Source organism: Erythrolamprus reginae, chromosome 9, assembly GCF_031021105.1.
Source record: "Erythrolamprus reginae isolate rEryReg1 chromosome 9, rEryReg1.hap1, whole genome shotgun sequence".
In the NCBI taxonomy this organism is placed as follows: domain Eukaryota; kingdom Metazoa; phylum Chordata; class Lepidosauria; order Squamata; family Dipsadidae; genus Erythrolamprus; species Erythrolamprus reginae.
The window spans coordinates 1,211,091-1,228,491 of record NC_091958.1 but is presented as its reverse complement, the minus strand read 5'-3'; the positions used below and the strand labels follow the sequence as shown (position 1 = coordinate 1,228,491).

The following is a 17,401-nucleotide window of genomic DNA, read 5'->3' as shown; positions in this document are numbered from 1 at the left end:
GTCGGCTTCTTCCTTGGAGTAGCAGTGACTTCACTTTAATTGAGTGTATTTATAGACTGCTGTGCTTTCCCTAATCATTAGACCTTGGCTCAGCTCTTGGCAACTTTGCCCTCTTGCGTAGTTCTGGATTGATGCTACCCAGGGTCACATGACTTGATGGAGATTCCAGAGTGCCTATTACGCAAGACTGGCTCCATGTCTGTCATCTGGCACAGGAGAGAGATTCCAAGTCTAAAAACCTAACAACAACAACAACAACAGGAAGAAGGAGATATTTTAGCTATATATTTTTTTTAAAAAAGGGATTTCAACGCAAGGTGTTGTTAAACAGCTTAGATTTTTTGTTGTTATTATTATTATTATTATTATTATTATTACTTATTACTTATTACTATTTATTAGATTTGTATGCCACCCCTCTCCAGAGACTCGGAGCGGCTTACAACAACAGTACATAGTACAAATCTAATGGTTAAAAAAGGACAGTTTAAAACCCTTATTATAAAAACAATCCTGCATCCCAAACAAACCATGCATCAAATGAAACGGCCTGGGGGAATCAATTTCCCCATGCCTGATGGCAGAGGTGGGTTTTTAGAAGTTTGCAAAAGGCAGGGAGGGTGGGGGGCAGTTCTGATCTCCGGAGGGAGTTGGTTCCAGAGGGTCAGGGCCGCCACAGAAAAGGCTCTTCCCCTGGGCCCCACCAGACGACATTGTTTCGTCTTTTTCTTGGGAGTAACAAAACGGAGGAAGTTGTGTTTTGGTTGAGAGGTGGCTGCACCGGGTCTCCATTTATTGTATTTTTCAGAGTATAAGATGCAGCTAAAATTACAAGAGGAAAACAAGAAAAAAATAGTTTTTGGCCTCTGTGCATTGTGTTTTTGCTCTCCCCAACCACCAGAAGCTCTCTGCGGTGCTCTACACAGCCCGCTTTCACAAAAAAATGGGCCTGTTTTTGGCCTACAGAGGCGAAAACGTGACACACGGAGGGTGCAGGAGGCCAAAAACGCCCACATTGAGTCTATAAGACACACCTAAATTTTCACCCACTTTTAGGGGAGGAAAAAGTTATGCTCTTATGCTCCGAAAAAAATACCGTAGTAATGATTCAGCCGTTGAGAACTTGCCAGGCAGATAAGAGATTCTCGGCTTGATAACACTGGAAAAGACTGCAGGTGTAACTCTTGTAGGGCTCTTCCTTGTCAAGGTGGAGAGAGTCCTTGGCATATGACCACAATGGAGCAGCCAACATTGTTTGCTAAGCAGGGCAATTGCTAAGTGAGTTTTGCCCCATTGTGTGAACTTTTAAGGGAATCCCTGCAGCTGTTAACTGAAGTGGCTGCCACACTGACTTTGCTTGTCAGAGGGTCGCAAAAGGGGATGGGGTATGACCCCCAGGGACCCTGCAACTGCCCTAAGCACACGCCAGTAGCCAAACCTCTGGATTTTGTTCAGGTGAGCATGAGGAGGCAAAGTCCAGAAGGATCCTAAGTCACTTTATTTCTGTTTGAAAAGAGCCTTGGTGGCGCTGTGGTTAGAGTGGAGCACTGCAAGCTACTTCTGCTAACAGCTGGCTGTAGTTCAGCAGTTCAAATCTCACCACCAGCTCCAGGTGGACTCAGCCTTCCATCCTTCCCAGGTGGGTCAAATGAGGACCCGGATTGTTGGGGGCAAGAGGCTGACTCTGTAAACCGCTTAGAGAGGGCTGTGAAAGCACTAGGAAGCAGTATAAGAACATAAGAAGAGCCCGGCTGAATCAGGCCAAAGCCCATGAAGTCCAGCATTCTGTGTCCCACAGTGGCCCCCCAATCCCCCCATGGGGATCTTGAGCAGAAGGAGAAGGCAAGACCCTATCTTTCCCTTGACCCCCAACAAATGGGACCCAAGGGGATCTTGCCTGCTTCAACCAACATAGAGGCGGCACATGGACATCCGTTTCAATAACCACCACTGATACACTTGGCATCCATGAATCTGTCTCATCCTGCCTTGAAGCTCTCCAGGCTGACAGCGGTCACGACCTCTTCTGGAAGTGAATTCCATCAACAAAGGACCCTCTGGGTGAAGAAATATTTCCCTTGATTTGTCCTCACTTTCTCACCTTTGAGCTTTAGGGAGGGCCCCCTCGTCCTAGTATTGTGTGATAGAGAAAATAATTTTTCTCTATCCAACTTTTCCATCCCATGCATGGTTTTATACACTTCGATCAAGTCACCCCTTAAACAGCGTGGCATATAAGTCTAAATTCTATTGCTATTCTGATTGATTGATTGATTGATTGATTGAACAGGGGGTCAGACTAGAGAACTTCTAAGGTTCCTTCCAACTCTATTCTAGAGCTGGGGTGGCGCAGTGGTTAGAGTGCAGCACTGCAGCCTGCTAGCTGTAGTTCAGCAGTTCAAATCTCACCCCTTAGTCAGGGTTGATTCAGCCTTCCATCCTTCCCAGGTGGGTCAAATGAGGACCCGGATTGTTGGGGGCAATTTGTGTTGATTCTGTAAATAGCTTAGATAGGGCTCTAAAGAACTAGGAAGCGCTATATAAGTCTAAGTGTTATTGTTATTGCTATTGCTACAACTTTGGTCATTAAACGAACGGTTATAAGTCAAGGACTACCTGTAGATGGTTTGGGCTCAGGGCAGAAGTGGCAAATTTGCATCTCTGCTTCCTTCAGGAACTTCTCACATCCGCCCTTCTCTTCGACGCTCCTTGTTTCATGCTAATTTCTGCGCTTCCTTGGCAGTTGCATCCTCCGTTGCTCCGGGGGAGAAACGTGGCCCTTGCGTGACTTGTGGGTTTCAGTTCCCAGAATTCCTGAGCGTGGCAGGCTTGGCTCTGCCGTGTTGGCATAGGCATTATAGGAGTCGAAGTCCACAAAAAAGAGCCCTGGCTCCCCACCTTTGCTCCAGGGGGAACACATGCTGGGGACACATTCCCTCTTCACTCCAGCTACCATAGGAGCATGGAAGATTGACGGCAGAAAAAGACCTCCTGGTCCACCTAGTCTGCCCTTATACCACTTCCTGTATTTTTATCTTAGGATGGATCTATGTTTATCCCAGGCAGGTTTGAATTCAGTTCCTGTGGATTTTACCAACCACCTCTGCTGGAAGTTTGTTTCCGACATCTACTACTCTTTCGGTAAAATAATATTTTCTTACGTTGCTTCTGATCTTTGCCCCAACTGACGTCAGATTATGCTCTCTTGTTCCTGTGTTTACTTTCCTATTAAAACACTTCTCTCCTGAACCTTATTTAACCCTTTTACATATTTAAATGTTTCAATCGTGTCCCCCCCTTTCCCTTCTGTCCTCCAGACTACACAGATTGAGTTCATCAAGTCTTTCCTGATCAGTTTTATGCTTAAGACCTTCCACCATTCTTGTAGCCCATCTTTGGACCCGTTCGGTTTTATCCATATCTTTTTGTAGGTGAGGTCTCCAGAACTGAGCACAGTATTATTCCAAATGGGGTCTCACCAGCGGGATCACAATCTCCCTCTTCCTGCTTGGTTACACTTGTTTTACACCAAGGGTGTAAATTAGACCGAGAGTTCACAGGGGGTTCAGCCCCACCCCAAAGGAAGTTCCTGTCTGAGCGGAAATTGGACTCTCCCATTGCTCCATCCTCCCAGCCTCCACTAAATCCGTTGGCACGGGGGCGGGCGGGTGGGAAGGCAAGGGCTGGAGCCGGCACAGGTTTTCCATGGTGTGGAACTGGCAAAACCTTGGCTCAAAAATCCCTTTTTGGCCCCCCAACCGCTCCCCACGTTTCACCTGCCCCATGGTTCTCGCGCTGCTGGCAAGGTGGCTGGGTGAAGCCGATGCCCGATGATGATCCCTGCCAACCACCCCGAGTGAGTTGGCAGAAAGTGGTGAGGCATCCGAGGGTTTTTCTCGCTGCTCCGTCACTTGTATCTGGTTGTGAAAACTGAAGCTGAGGCAAGAATCCGGCCCAGGAAATGCAGATGTTGTGGTGTGGCGGTTGTAGCAGGTGAAGAAAGGGGTGTGTTTGAACTCGCCGTGATTTCATCTCCACGGACCGGAAAGAATTCTTCCTTTCTCTGTGGCCACCAGAGGTGAAGCAGGAAGGGCAGAAAAGCAGCAGAGGTAACCGGGCACCAAGCCCGGTCTTTGGCAAATTGATTTGCTCCCAGAGGAAGCAATTGAGGCTAAAATTGGGTTCTCTTTAAAAGGGGGAAAAAATCCAAAAATTGGTCTATTTAATCACAGGTTGTTTCTTTCCAGGTCAGATTTTTTTTTATTTTTTTAAAATAATCTCTGCTAATTGAAGGATTCTGCCAAAGACCTTTGGGAAAGAAAGACACTGTCCCAACGGCCAATTCTTCCTCCCCCCCCCCCAATTATACCTGCTATGTTTTGTTTCGCTCATCCTCTACGAAGGTGTATATTCAAAAAGGGCAGCTGACTCACATGATTTGGTTTTGTACAGACGTTTGTCAATTTTGGACTTTCTAGAAGAAAGAAGGTTAACCACCACCTTCAACCAAATCAGATTGTAGACCAGTGTTTCCCAACCTTGGCAACTTGAAGATATCTGGACTTCAACTCCCAGAATTCCCCAGCCAGCAAATGCTGGCTGGGGAATTATGGGAGTTGAAGACCAGATATCTTCAAGTTGCCAAGGTTGGGAGACACTGTTGTAGATAGTCCTCGACCTGCAGTTGAGCCCAAAATTCCCGTTGCTAAGCGAGACTCTTGTGAAGGGTGTGTGGCCCATTTAATTTAATTAATTTAACTTAATTTAATTTCTTGACAAAGTTGTTAAAGTGAATCCCTGCACATAAATCATTGAAACATTGCACCATAAATCGATGGAACGCAAAACCCCTAAAAATGAATCCGTATCTTCCTCACAAATATACAAAATGAATATAACATAATATCAAGAACTAAAGAAAAGAAACCTACAAATTCACACACTAGATACAAATACCTAATATTAGGCCGCTTGATAGTGATAGTCAACAATATAGTTGACAAATTACGTCTTCTATGTAACAAATAAATATATGTACGTAGTGAAAGAAAATATTAATTGATGATAACCAAATAAGTATCTATGTGCATATAAGGAACACTACTGAAACCGAATACATTCTATATGTTGTTTAAGTTTATATGTTTGTTTGTTTTTTCTCTTTTTTTTTTGAATGTTTTGTTTATTTTTTTTCCTTTTCTTTCTATTTTTATATGTAGAAACTTAATAAATAATTAAAAACAAAACAAAACTGAATCCCTGCAGTTGTTAAGTTAGTCAAATGATCATTAAGTAAATCAAGGTTGACTCAGCCTTCCATCCTTCCGAGATGGGTCAAATGAAGACCCGGATTGTGGGGGCAAGAGGCTGATTCTCTGTTAAAAAGTGCTATTGCTAACATGTTGTAAGCCGCCCTGAGTCTAAGGAGAAGGGCGGCATAAAAATTGAATAAACAAATAAATAAAATAAATAAATGGCTGCCTTCCCACCCACTTGTCAGAAGGGCATCCCGTGAGCCCATGACACGGCAGCCTTCAGTTGCCAAGCATCTCAATTTGGATCACCTGACCACGGGGATGCTCCAACGGTCATAAGTGTGAAACACGGTCGTGCCACTTTTTTCACTGCTGTTGTAATTTCGAACGGATACTAAGCGACCTGTTCTATGTCGAGGGTCGCCTGTATTCCAATCAAATCCCAGCTCTGCCACTTGATGGCATGGCCAGACATTCGGAGGTACCAAAATATTTCTTCCCACTGTCACTCGGCTTTCAATACTCCGATTGAATGTCCGGTCCCTGGTGCAAAATTGCCAGTGGGCCCCCATCACCTGCGTCCAGATTGAACAAAGAAGGGCTGCAGGCGATTCTCTATTCTTGTAGACAAAATTGGCAAAATTTAGCATCTGAGCATTTAGATAGCGAGTTTTTTAAAGCATCCCTGCAAAAATCAGCTCTAAAGCTTTTGTGTGACTTTAATTCCTCCCTCTGTGACTTGCCTGGCTCTTAGTCAGAAGGTGGCATCTGAAAGCAGATATTTTTTTGTCATGTTCTGGATGATTGGATAGTTCAAGATGCTGATCGATTTTATATATAAGCCAAATATCACTCATGCATCAGCACAAGATCCCCAGAACTGCAAAGCCTACAAACTTGAAATTTGGCACATATGTTCCCCTTGGCTTCTAGGTGCTTGCTATGAAAGGGTTTTTCTGAATGACCATCAGGTCATTAGTATTTCTTATATTATTATTAACACGCTCTGGTGCTGAGGAGTTAGACGTTCTACTTCACCTGAGAAGAACTCTGTTCCAACTGCCAGTGGGCATGGCCAGCGCGTGACTCACCCACCCTGCAGGCTGGGAGTTTAAACACTCTACTCCATGCTAAGGAGTTAGACGCTCTACTCCCCCTTCCCCACCTGAAAGGGAGAGAAGGGGATCAGATAGGAGGGACGTCTGTGGGGCCAGCCTGAAGGAGAGAAGGGGAGGCCGATCATAACCGGCTAATTTATTTCATTTATTTATTTATTTATTGGATTTGTATGCCGCCCCTCTCCGCAGACTCGGGGCGGCTAACAACAGCAGTAAAACAGTACAGTATAACAAAATCCAATACTAAAAAAAACAGTTAAAAACCCATTATATAAAAACCAATCATACATACAAACATACCATGCATAAAATTGTAAAGGCCTAGGGGGGAAGTGTATCTTAGTTCCCCCATGCCTGGCAGCAGAGGTGGGTTTTAAGCAGCTTACGAAAGGCAAGGAGGGTGGGGGCAATTCTAATCTCTGGGGGGAGTTGGTTCCAGAGGGTTGGGGCTGCCACAGAGAAGGCTTTTCCTCTGGGTCCCGCCAAGCGACATTGTTTGGTTGACGGGACCCAGAGAAGACCCACTCTGTGGGACCTAACTGGTCGCTGGGATTCGTGCAAGCTTTTAATTGTCAACTTATCAGCCCGATCAGCAAAGAGCAGGTATCCAGCTACTAGTACTGAATATAGTCTGAGTTGTCTGTAAGGAATTCCATGTGGGTTTAAATTCCATGTAGATCCATTAGAGATCTTTTAAAAAGTGGCTTCCTTTTCCACCCACCCACCCAGTCGCTCTCTCCGTTCCTCTTCTCTGGAACTGAGAAGGTGACTCTCTCCTCCAAGCATCTTTTTAATTGATGGTGAAGGCTCCCTCCTCCTCCTCCACCGAGTCTTCTCCATGTTTCTGCTCTCACTGAAGGCTTAGTCTGGTCCCAGGCCAAGCTTAGCAAGTGGGAAAGTCTTGGGCTGCCTGCCGGAAGGGAGTGTCTTGCTCCGATCACGCAACTGGAATGAGAGGTTGTGTTTTGCATACACAGAAGGAGTCACGACCTCAGAAGAGGGTTTAGCAAGAACGGATGCCTGCAATTCTTGGATTCCTCCTCGGTTGTCATGAGATCCCCTCTTGATTAGTAATCTGCTGGTCGATGCTGGTCCTGTTTCCTTTCCTGGATCGTGCCCAGAAATCTTCCTTGCCCACAGGAAGTGTCACCCTTGTCATGAAGAAGGAAGAGACTCTTTCCTGGCCCTCAAAGCCTTGTGTAGAGATCTCTCTTCAATGCCTGAAATCCAATTGGGGCCGTCCTTGTCCTCATGAGACGTTTTGGCCAAGCATAACGGGCATCTAACCATGTGCACGGTGATGCACAGTTCTTTCGTTGTTGTTGTTCGCCTTCCTTTGTGGCATCATGGCAACAGGCTCTTCAGCTCGGAATTCCTGTGAAATCCCCCAGCCTCAATTCAAGCAGCCAATTCAATTCAATTTATTAGATTTGTATGCCGACCCTCTCCGAAGACTCGGGGTGGCTCACAACAATAATAAAAACAGTATAACAATGGAACAAATCTAATAATAAAATTACATTAAAAACCAAGCCAAGCTCAGCCAGAAGGCAAAAACGTGGTAGCTTGGGCACGAATGGTTTGAAGATAGAAACTAGCAAAGCTGTGTCCGCTTCTGCCCTTAAGTACAGAGGTGGAGCCTTAGTAACCTTGTTAACTCTCGTATCAAGCACCCTTCCTTCCCCTTGCTGACTTCAAGGGACACCGATCAAAAGCCCCATGATGCACTTGAAAGTCAACGATTACGGTTATAAAACAACTTAAAATTAATATTTGTCCCACAGAGTTCTCTAATGGAATGTATTCTGATTCAGGGATAGTAAAAGTATAAGGAAAGGAGTTGTGGTTTTTTTAAAAGTGTATTGGTGTATTTTTAAAAATGAATTGATCCTATTTGAATGTAAAGTATTTTTTTAAAAAAAAGCACACGCCCCTCAAGTCATCTGAAATATAGTATAGGAAGATGCAGTTATTCCTAAGAACAATCAGTATTTTATATTAGTTGGAAACATCACCAATATTTTTGAGCTCCTGACTTTATTAGTAATAATATTCTTTGTTAATATCAGTTAAGTTTCATAAAGATAATGCTTAAAAGCAATAATCGTTTTCTGTGTTTATTAAAGCAATGTTAAAGCCATTAAAGCATGACATTCCCTTCTATTAATTAAGCGTTAGACTATCTCTCTATGGTCGATCTCTCTATCTGTTTGTCATCTATCTATCTCTGTCTATCTACTGTATTTCTAGATGTGTTTCTGTATCCATGTACTCACCTGCCTATTATTTAATTCACAAAAGCTAAATAGATGACAAGAGACCATGAAAAACAATAGACGAAGGCTCTTTCTGGGGTATGTGATTCCTTCACAAAGGAGGGATTCAAGAATCTCTCCACTAACAAATCACAAACTTGTGTCATGTGCTAAATATCTCAAGTTGCATCCAAATATATCAGACGAAGAACAGCCAGCCCTGGTTCTTTTTGGATACCAGTGGCCATCCAAGGTTCCTGGGGTGGGGAAGAGTTGTAAAAAGTTTTTGAAGGCTATTTCCTAACTTCATTTGTTTTGTGTGGGTTTTTTTAAAAACTTTGTTTAATTTCTCCCAGTAAGAGTGTTAGATGATTGTTCGTTTGTGGGTTTTCCCTTCCTTGGGCTGATGCACCTTTCTGCCTCTTAAACCATCTGTTTTAAAGGTTGTCCGTGATGTTTTGCAAAGGGCAAATTTTTAAAGTGTGTGTGCAGATTTAATTCAGACTTTTAAACCAGGTATCTGTTGAGCAACGATTTCCAGGCCTTCATTTCCTGTCACCAATCCTGGGAAATTTGCAGTGATGTCACTGGGTCACCTTTCTTAGGGTTTTTTTTTTCTCCTTAACTTCCTTTCTAAGAGTGGCTTCCTTTCTCTGACTTTGCAAGGTGCACGTTCTCTCCACTATTCCTGCACACTGAGATGCCGTCATTCAGCTGCCAGGCCTGATAAGATTAGGCCATGAGTGAAAGGGCTTGCTGACGTCACGTGAAGGGGAAGGATTGGGGGGGGGGGGAGTAACTTTCTCTGAGTGGAATAGCGTTTTTTCCAGTCTGAATAATGCAGTCATTTGCATTGAAACACTCTCGGATGTGATTTTTCCCTCCCTGGATCGATTGCCCTGGCACAGCTCCAGGTCTGGGTTTCCTGCTGAACCGAAAGAGACACCTGGTATTGCAGCAAAGCAAATAAAAACATGGCAGATAGCAATTGAAAGGCTCTGTCTTCATTCCTTCAGCAGGAATTTTCTTGCTGGGAAAAAAAGCAAGGCCAGGTCAGGTCGAATGTGTCCATTCGCATATTTTTCAGCAGCCAGCTATTTCAGATTATAGGTGAACCCGAAGAAGGCTCAGGGGTAGAGATGCATTCATTTTTTGCTAAAAAAAATGTAAAGAATCCTGAGTTAGAATCTAAGAATGATTGCAGGAGAAACTTGGTGCAACAAACCCGGGCCGGTTCTGAGTTAAGCAAGGCTTGGGTATTGGGGAAGAGACACTATTAGGAAAAGATAATTGTGGGGTCATTTTATGTAAATTCTCTATACGGTATAGCCAGTGTTATTTTCCTATTTCTTTCCCATAATTCTCGCCATTTTTCCAATTGTATGTTGTATCCAAAAAATTGATGGCCCATGCCACCATTGTTTCCTTAACCTGTTCTTCCTCCATATTATAATCCAACAAGAACCTATACTTTTTCTTTACTAACTTGCCATTTGTCCCCAGAAGAACTTTACCTATGGTCATTAACTCCCTATTATTTATGTATTTGTCATTTGGATTCGTACACCACCCAAGGGACTCTCAACAGCTCCCAACCAAAGAATAAAACATACGATGTAACATCAAAACCCCTTAAAAACAATCTAAAACAATGTAAAACCAATAATTAAAAACAAGATCAATGGCCCCAGGCCTGTCGGAAAAGCCAGGTCTTTCCGGCTTTCCGGAAGGCCAGTAGGCTGGGGGTAGTCCAGATTTCAGGAGGTAGCTGGTTCCAAAGAGTTGGAGCCACCACAGAGAAGGCCCTCCCCTGCGGGCCCGCCAGCTGACATTGGAGACCAACCCTCTGGGCTCTTACTGGTCACTGGGAGCTGTGTGGTAGAAGGTGGTCTCGAAGATAGTCTGGCCCTAAGCCATGTAGGGCTTTGAAGGTAATGACCAAGACCTTGAATTGCACCCGGAGACCAATCAGGAACCAGTGCAGTCCACGGAGGATTGGTGTAGTGTGGTGCACCCACAACAGCTCGTGCGGCTTCATTCGAGTGGTGGCATACAAATCTAATATGAAATAATAATTCTGGACCACCTGCATCTCCAAACGCCTTCTAGGGTAGCCCCAAGTAGAGTGCATTTAATTATTAATCCCTCGTTCTCCTCCTTGAGGGTTTGTGTCTACAGTTGGCAAAGTTGGGGAATAACCTGGCCAGAAGCAAAAATAATTTTGGGTTTCCCCTGAGTTCTCCTTTTACAGAAGTTTTTCTGGTTGGCAAAACTCCCTTTTCTTTCTTTTCTGGTATTTCTGGTAATGCCGTTGCCACGGTCTTTTTTCTTTTCAACGAAAGCCAGTGCATGGAAGGAGTTTTTAAAGGATCGATTAAACAATAAATTATTTGTCCGCTGTGGTTTGCCTTTGGATAAGCTGGAGGGCAATTTTAAAAAGGGCCTTGGGAAGCAGAGCGCGCCTGTCTTTTTCTGCAGAGCTCTTAGGTCTCCGTTCTCCACTCACTCTTTACCATGCCCGCTAAAGTGACTTTTCTATCCAGGATTTTTAATTATTCTGCTTTCAAGGAATTGTTGCTTTTGAGCTGTTTTTATATTTGCTACGTTTAAGGTTCATGGCTGCTGTTTTTATATACTGTGCATTTTACCTTTTTAATTTTTTGTAGATAAGCCACTTGATGAAATAGCATTTAGACTTATACAGTGGTACCTCAAGATACGAACCCCTCGTCTTACGAACAACTCGTGATACGAACCCGGGGTTCAGAAAATTTTTGCCTCTTCTTACGAACTTTTTTCGAGTTACGAACCGGCGTTCGGAGACTGCTGGGAAGCCGCGCGGCTGTTTGAAAAGGTGACAGCCGGGCGGCGGGGCTTCCCAGAAGCCTCCCGAACGCCGGTTCGTAACTCGAACAAAGTTCGTAAGAAGAGGCAAAATTTTTCTGAACCCCGGGTTTGGTTCGGGAGGTTGCTGGGAAGCCCCCCAGCCCGGCTGTCACCTTTTAAAACAGCCGCGCCGCTTCCCAGCTGTCTCCCGAAGCCGAACGCGGAAGTTCGGCTTTGGCGTTCGGCTTCAGGAGACAGCTGGGAAGCCGTGCGGCTGTTTTAAAAGGTCGCAGCCGGCCTGGGGGGCTTCCCAGCACCCCCCCGAACCCCGAACCCGGATTGAACTGCTGGATTGAGCAGAATTAGCCTGCAATGCTGCATTCTAACCACCGCACCACCGAGGCTTTTATATTTCTAAATATTATATTTGGAAAAGTGTGAGTAATATAAACCTAATAGCCCAGGGCATTGGTAACACTTAACAAACCTTAATCCTTTAAAAAACAAATTCTGGACCTCAATAAGAGATTAGTTAGGCCACCGGAAGGCCCAGAGTCCTTAGGGAGTTGGGCAGTATGGATGCACGCATACATACATACATGAAGGTCTTGGCATGTTTGGGTTTCTTCCCGTGTAAGTTTCAGAGATTCCTGGCAACGTTTCGATGAAGTCCCACTCGTCATCTTCAAGCTGGTGCTTTTGGCTTTGTGCTAGGGTAAAAAGCTTTGTTCGCCCTAGAACAAGGACAAAAACACCAGCCTGAAGATGATGAGTGGGACCTCGTCAAAACGTTGCCAGGAATCTCTGAAGCTTACATGGGAAGAAACCCAAATATGCCACGACCTTCATACCTGTACCTGTGAAAATGTACGATATATATACATACATATATACATACATACATACATATATATATATCTGCAAGCAAGCAGGCTCAAGCCGTCTCCCCTCTAATTATCTTTTCGATCTGTCTTCCAGCCGTCCGCCTGAGCCATCCAAGAAGGAGAAGGAGGCCACGACAACGACAACCACTCCTTCCAATTCCAAGAGAGCCGATGAATGGAAGGACCCGTGGCGCCGATCGAAGTCGCCCAAAAAAAAGCACGGCATGTCCGCTTCCCCCAGCCACGCCAGGAGGCGCCGGAAAACCTCGGCTTCGTCCGCTTCCGGCTCAGGTTCTTCAAGGTATAAACCTGGAGGACCCCGGCTCTATCTTCCGGGTCGCACGTTGCGGAAACGGTCGCTGGGATTTAAGAGAAGAACGGTCCCGAAGAAAAGGACGGCACAAAAAAAGATCTCTGGAACCAGCGGTGGGGGAAGCCGTTGGTGGTGTAAACCGGGATCCAACCAAGAGCTTTGGGATGGGCTGCTGTCCCGTTCTATGCAGGGGAGTAACCAAGGATAGCTTTTAAGGAAGCGCCGCAGTAGAGCAGGGCACGGGGTCTGGTAGGATCTGGACACAGCCTCTGGCGGAAAGAGAAGGGGAGACGGGCCTTGCCTCTTCTTCCAACCAGGGCAGGAAGGCAGAGATCTTCCGCTGCTTAAACTCCCATCTCCTTTCCCTTCCAGGTCATCCTCCCGCTCCTCCTCCTACTCTGGATCGGGCTCCTCGCGGTCACGCTCCAGATCGTCCTCCTACAGCTCCTACACTAGTCGCTCTTCCAGGCACAGCTCCTTCTCAGGCAGCCGGTCCAGGTACGGCTTCTCTCTGCTGGGCAGTCACCAGGGCAAAGCAGGGCTGCTGGGCTTGGTCCAGGCCGTTACGACTGAGAGTAGTAAATATCAAAGTGTAACACATACACACACCCCAGCCTAAGCCCCGCCTAAAGGCCGTCAGCACATCATTGTAGATATGGAATCCTGAACAAAGAATTCATAGTTAGAGCATAGATTGACGCCATAGATTTTCTTTCTCAAAGAAAATAAACATGTTCATTTAGTTACTTTATTTATATTGCATATTTCTTAGGCACCCATCTCCCTCGGATTGTCTAGATGGGACATTTAGACTTCTACACCGCTTCCTAGTGCTGTTCCAGCCCTCTCTAGGCAGTTTACAAAATCAGACTCTTGCCCCCAACAATCTGGGTCCTCATTTGACCCACTTGGGAAGGATGGAAGGCTGAGTCAGTCTAGAGCTGGTGGTGAGATTTGAACTCCTGAACTACAGCTAGCAGTCCGCTGAAGGAGCCTGGAGTGCTGCACTATAACCACTGCGCCACCTCCGGCTCTTAGGTGGAAGGAAGGCAGGCAGGCAGGCAGGAAGGAAGGAAGGAAGGAAGGAAGGATTTAAGGGAGGGAGGCAGAAAGGTAGGAGGAAGAGTGGGAGAAAGGGAGGGAGGGAGGTAAAAAGAGTGAAAGGGAGGAAGGCTCTTACGTGGAAGGAAGGAAGGAATAGCAATAGCATTTAGACTTGTATACCACTTCATAGTGCATTTCCATCCCTCTCTAAGTGGTTTACAGAGCCAGTCTCTTGCCCCCAACACTGTGGGTCCTCATTTGACCCACCTCGGAAGGATGGAAGGCTGAGTCAATCTTGAGCCGGTGGTGAGATTTGAACTCCTGAACTACAGCTAGCAATTAGCTGAAGGAGCATGCAGTGCTGCGCTCTATTATTATTTATTAGATTATTATTATTTATTAGATTTGTATGCCCCCCCCCCCCTCCGAAGACTCGGAGCGACTGTAACCACTGTGCCACCCGGCTCAGAATGTGAACAAAGGTATCCGAAGGGGCTAAACATTGAATCCCCTTGTAGTTTCCGTGGGGTGTTTAGGTCTCTCGTCCAAGCCTTGAGCTCCTGGACCGCTTCTCCGAGGCCAGAAACACGGTCATAGGGACGATTCCCGCCTCTCCGAAGGAGACGACTCCAAAGCATCATAGCTTAGAAGTTGAGGAAGTTTCCAAGCTGGCACAGTGCCAGGCAAGTTTGCGTATTGGCATTTACAGCTGCAACGTAGAGGTGATCAAAGGTGATGAAATCCTTGGGTTGAACCCAACACCCATCTCTTATCACAACAAAGTGACAAATCGGGAGAGTTGGGTAAACAAACAATGACAGTCCTGTGATCCCCGTAAAACAGCCGATTGACTTGTTAAATTGCAGAGATTGTTTATGGAGCCTCATGACTGGCATCAAATCCGGTGATGCTTTCAGCTGTCACTTACCCCCCCCCCCCCCCAAAAAAAAAATCTCAGTCCACTCCTCCTCCATATCTATGGAATTTTTCTCCAGCAATTCAAAGATTTGAGTTGTCTCCCTTTGGCCCAAGCTAAGATTTCCATACTCCTGCCAAGAATGGGGGGAACTGATCTAAAACAGTGAGGCAGGTGTGTGTGTGTGTCTCTTTGCCCCATCAGAGCAAGTTTGCAGCCCCCTGGACCTCAACAGAGAAGAGAAGCCCCTCTCCCCTCCACCCCAAACAGGGCAGAGCGCGGCTACACCTAACCTAACAGTGGCACCTTCACTTTCCCTCTTCTAAATGGCGCCTTGGGTAGGAATGCAGGGTGGACATCTTCATTTTTGCAGGCTCCCCGTCCTTGTGCTACCCTCTATCCCCCAGACTGGCCAAGGGTGGCATTTCCAGTGGGACTAAGGCAGGAGGGCTTATGGGGCAGGCATCCAAGTAGAAGCACCACCCCTGATTCCTGGAAACTTTTGAGGTGTGTCCCTCAGTTTCGCCTCTTCTGGGATGTGCCACCCACGTATTCGGTAACTTCCTGCCTGCCCTTCGAGGGCCAATTCCTCGGTGTGTGTTTTCACTGGCACGCAAGATGCGGTGAAAGCAGAAAGTGGGTCCTCACGACTTCCCTGCTGTCGTTCCTAAATGTGTTGTGTGTTGCACATCACAGCTGCACTTAAGCGCAGGGCGTATGTCCACAGGCAGCTTCCAAACCCCTCGGATAATCGATTGGCTGATTATTGGAAAAGGAAAGCGGCGTTGCCCGGGGAATTTGTTACTTGCAGCTGGGGAAGTGTTTGCAGGGATCGATGGCACCCCTTTCCAACCACAAACCTTTGGCCACGGGTAGCTGATCTTCTCCAGGTGCCTTCGGGGAGATCGCCTGCCAGAGAAGCCCCGAGCGTTGGCAGAGTGGTCCATGGCCCGTCCATTCAACAGCTGGCCCAGATGCAGATTTTCCACCAGCTGTAGTGACCGTAACCCCCTGAGTTGGACCTCTCTGTGACTGCCTTGGTTTTCCTGTCTTTAAAGCACAATAGCTGTGAACCTGAGAGGTCCCTGGTGGTTTTTATGCAGATGTTTCATTACCTAAACTAGGTCACATCATCAATGCTTGAAAGAATTGAAGTTGGCTCCCAGTTTGTTCTCTCTCTCTCCCTCTCAGCTGACCCCATCTCTCTCCCTCTCAGCTGACCCCAAACCCCAGTCCTTACTAGCACTGATGACGTTGCTTAGTTTGACCCCTGGTTTCAACCCTGAGCTACAAAGGTTCCCCTGTACCGGCTGCTCGCTTGCTTTATTCCTGCTCTGCTCTTTGTACTGAAGTGTAATGTATAAACCACCCTCCTCTTCCCCCACAATCAAAGCAGAGAATTTTCGGTGAACCGTGAACTCGCCTTACCTAAGATCCAAAAATTGTAAACACGGGTTCCGGTTTGCTTACGCAAAATGTTTCCCACTGTTCCAGAGCGATTTTTCATATCTTATTTTACAAAGTGCCCCAAGTGTCCAACCTGCCCATCACCTTTTCCTGCTGTTGATTTAATTCAGTTGAAATCCTTCACACACACACCGCCTCCTCTCCCAGGCAATCGTGGCTGTCGAGGCCCCTAACCGCTTGTCTTCCCCGGCTTTGCAGGTCGCAGTCCTTCTCCTCTTCGCCGTCTCCGTCTCCCACGCCATCGCCACACAAACCTCCTCCCAAGGTCAAGGGGGAGCCTGCAGTTCCGGCTGGAAAGGGGTAAGAAAGGAGGGGGTTCCTCAGGCCCTGGCAGCATTCCCATTCTCCCAACTGAGGACAACCAGGATGAAATTGAAGCCGGCAGAATCCTTTCCACACCGACCACTCGGAACCTGGAGGAGAATTCTGCCCGCTGCATCTCCGAAACGTGATTTTGGAGCTTGGAAATGGGCCAAAGAGGGAGGGTAGCCAGAAGGATCAAACACTGGGCTCTTCCGTGCCAATTTCACAAACAAGGCAGGGCTGGGCGTTCACATCATAATTATATTTTCCTCTTGAAAAGACATACAGTGATACCTCGTCTTACAAACGACTCGTCATACAAACTTTTCGAGATACAAACCCGGGGTTTAAGATTTTTTTGCCTCTTCTTACAAACTATTTTCACCTTACAAACCCACCACTGCTGCTGGGATGCTCCACCTCCAGACTCCCATTGCCAGAGAAGCACCCGTTTTTGTGCTGCTGGGATTCCCCCGAGGCTCCCCTCCATGGGAAACCCCACCTCTGGACTTCCATGTTTTTGTGATGCTGCAGGGGAATCCCAGCAGCGCAGAAACGGGCACTTCGCTGGCAACGGAAGTCTGGAGGTGGGGTTTCCCAGCGGCTGGCAAAAGGGGTGAATTTGGGGCTTGCACGCATTAATCACTTTTCCATTGATTCCTATGGGAAACATTGTTTCGTCTTACAAACTTTTCACCTTAAGAACCTCGTTCTGGAACCAATTAAGTTTGTAAGACAAGGTATCACTGTACTTGTGGCTGCAGGAGAATCTGTGCCTAAATCTTACTATGGTCCAGCACCCTTCTTGCCTTGTCGGACTCACAAAGAATACTTGGTCCAAGATCGGGTTTGGGGCTAAAAGGATTTGAATCCGGTTGGCCAGGGTTTTTTTAATGACGCATTGCACTGATTTTCCCCCCCAGCTTTTTGGATGCCACCTAAATTTTATTTGTCAGTTTCAAGGACCAGCTTGTCCTGTTCATAAAATAGCAGTCCGGAGCCCTTGACAGTATATTTGCC

At 46.4% G+C, this 17,401-nt stretch overlaps 1 protein-coding gene across 2 annotated transcripts in view; it reads left to right on the top strand.

Annotated features, from left to right (window-relative positions):
• ZC3H18 (zinc finger CCCH-type containing 18) overlaps positions 1-17,401 on the top strand; it is a 42,206-nt gene that overhangs the window by 15,773 nt on the left and 9,032 nt on the right. For both annotated transcript variants that reach the window (XM_070761826.1, XM_070761827.1), the window contains exons 10-12: positions 12,433-12,639; positions 13,024-13,149; positions 16,277-16,378. In XM_070761826.1, coding sequence (XP_070617927.1) covers positions 12,433-12,639; positions 13,024-13,149; positions 16,277-16,378 — 435 coding nt within the window. The remainder of the gene's footprint in view (positions 1-12,432; positions 12,640-13,023; positions 13,150-16,276; positions 16,379-17,401) is intronic.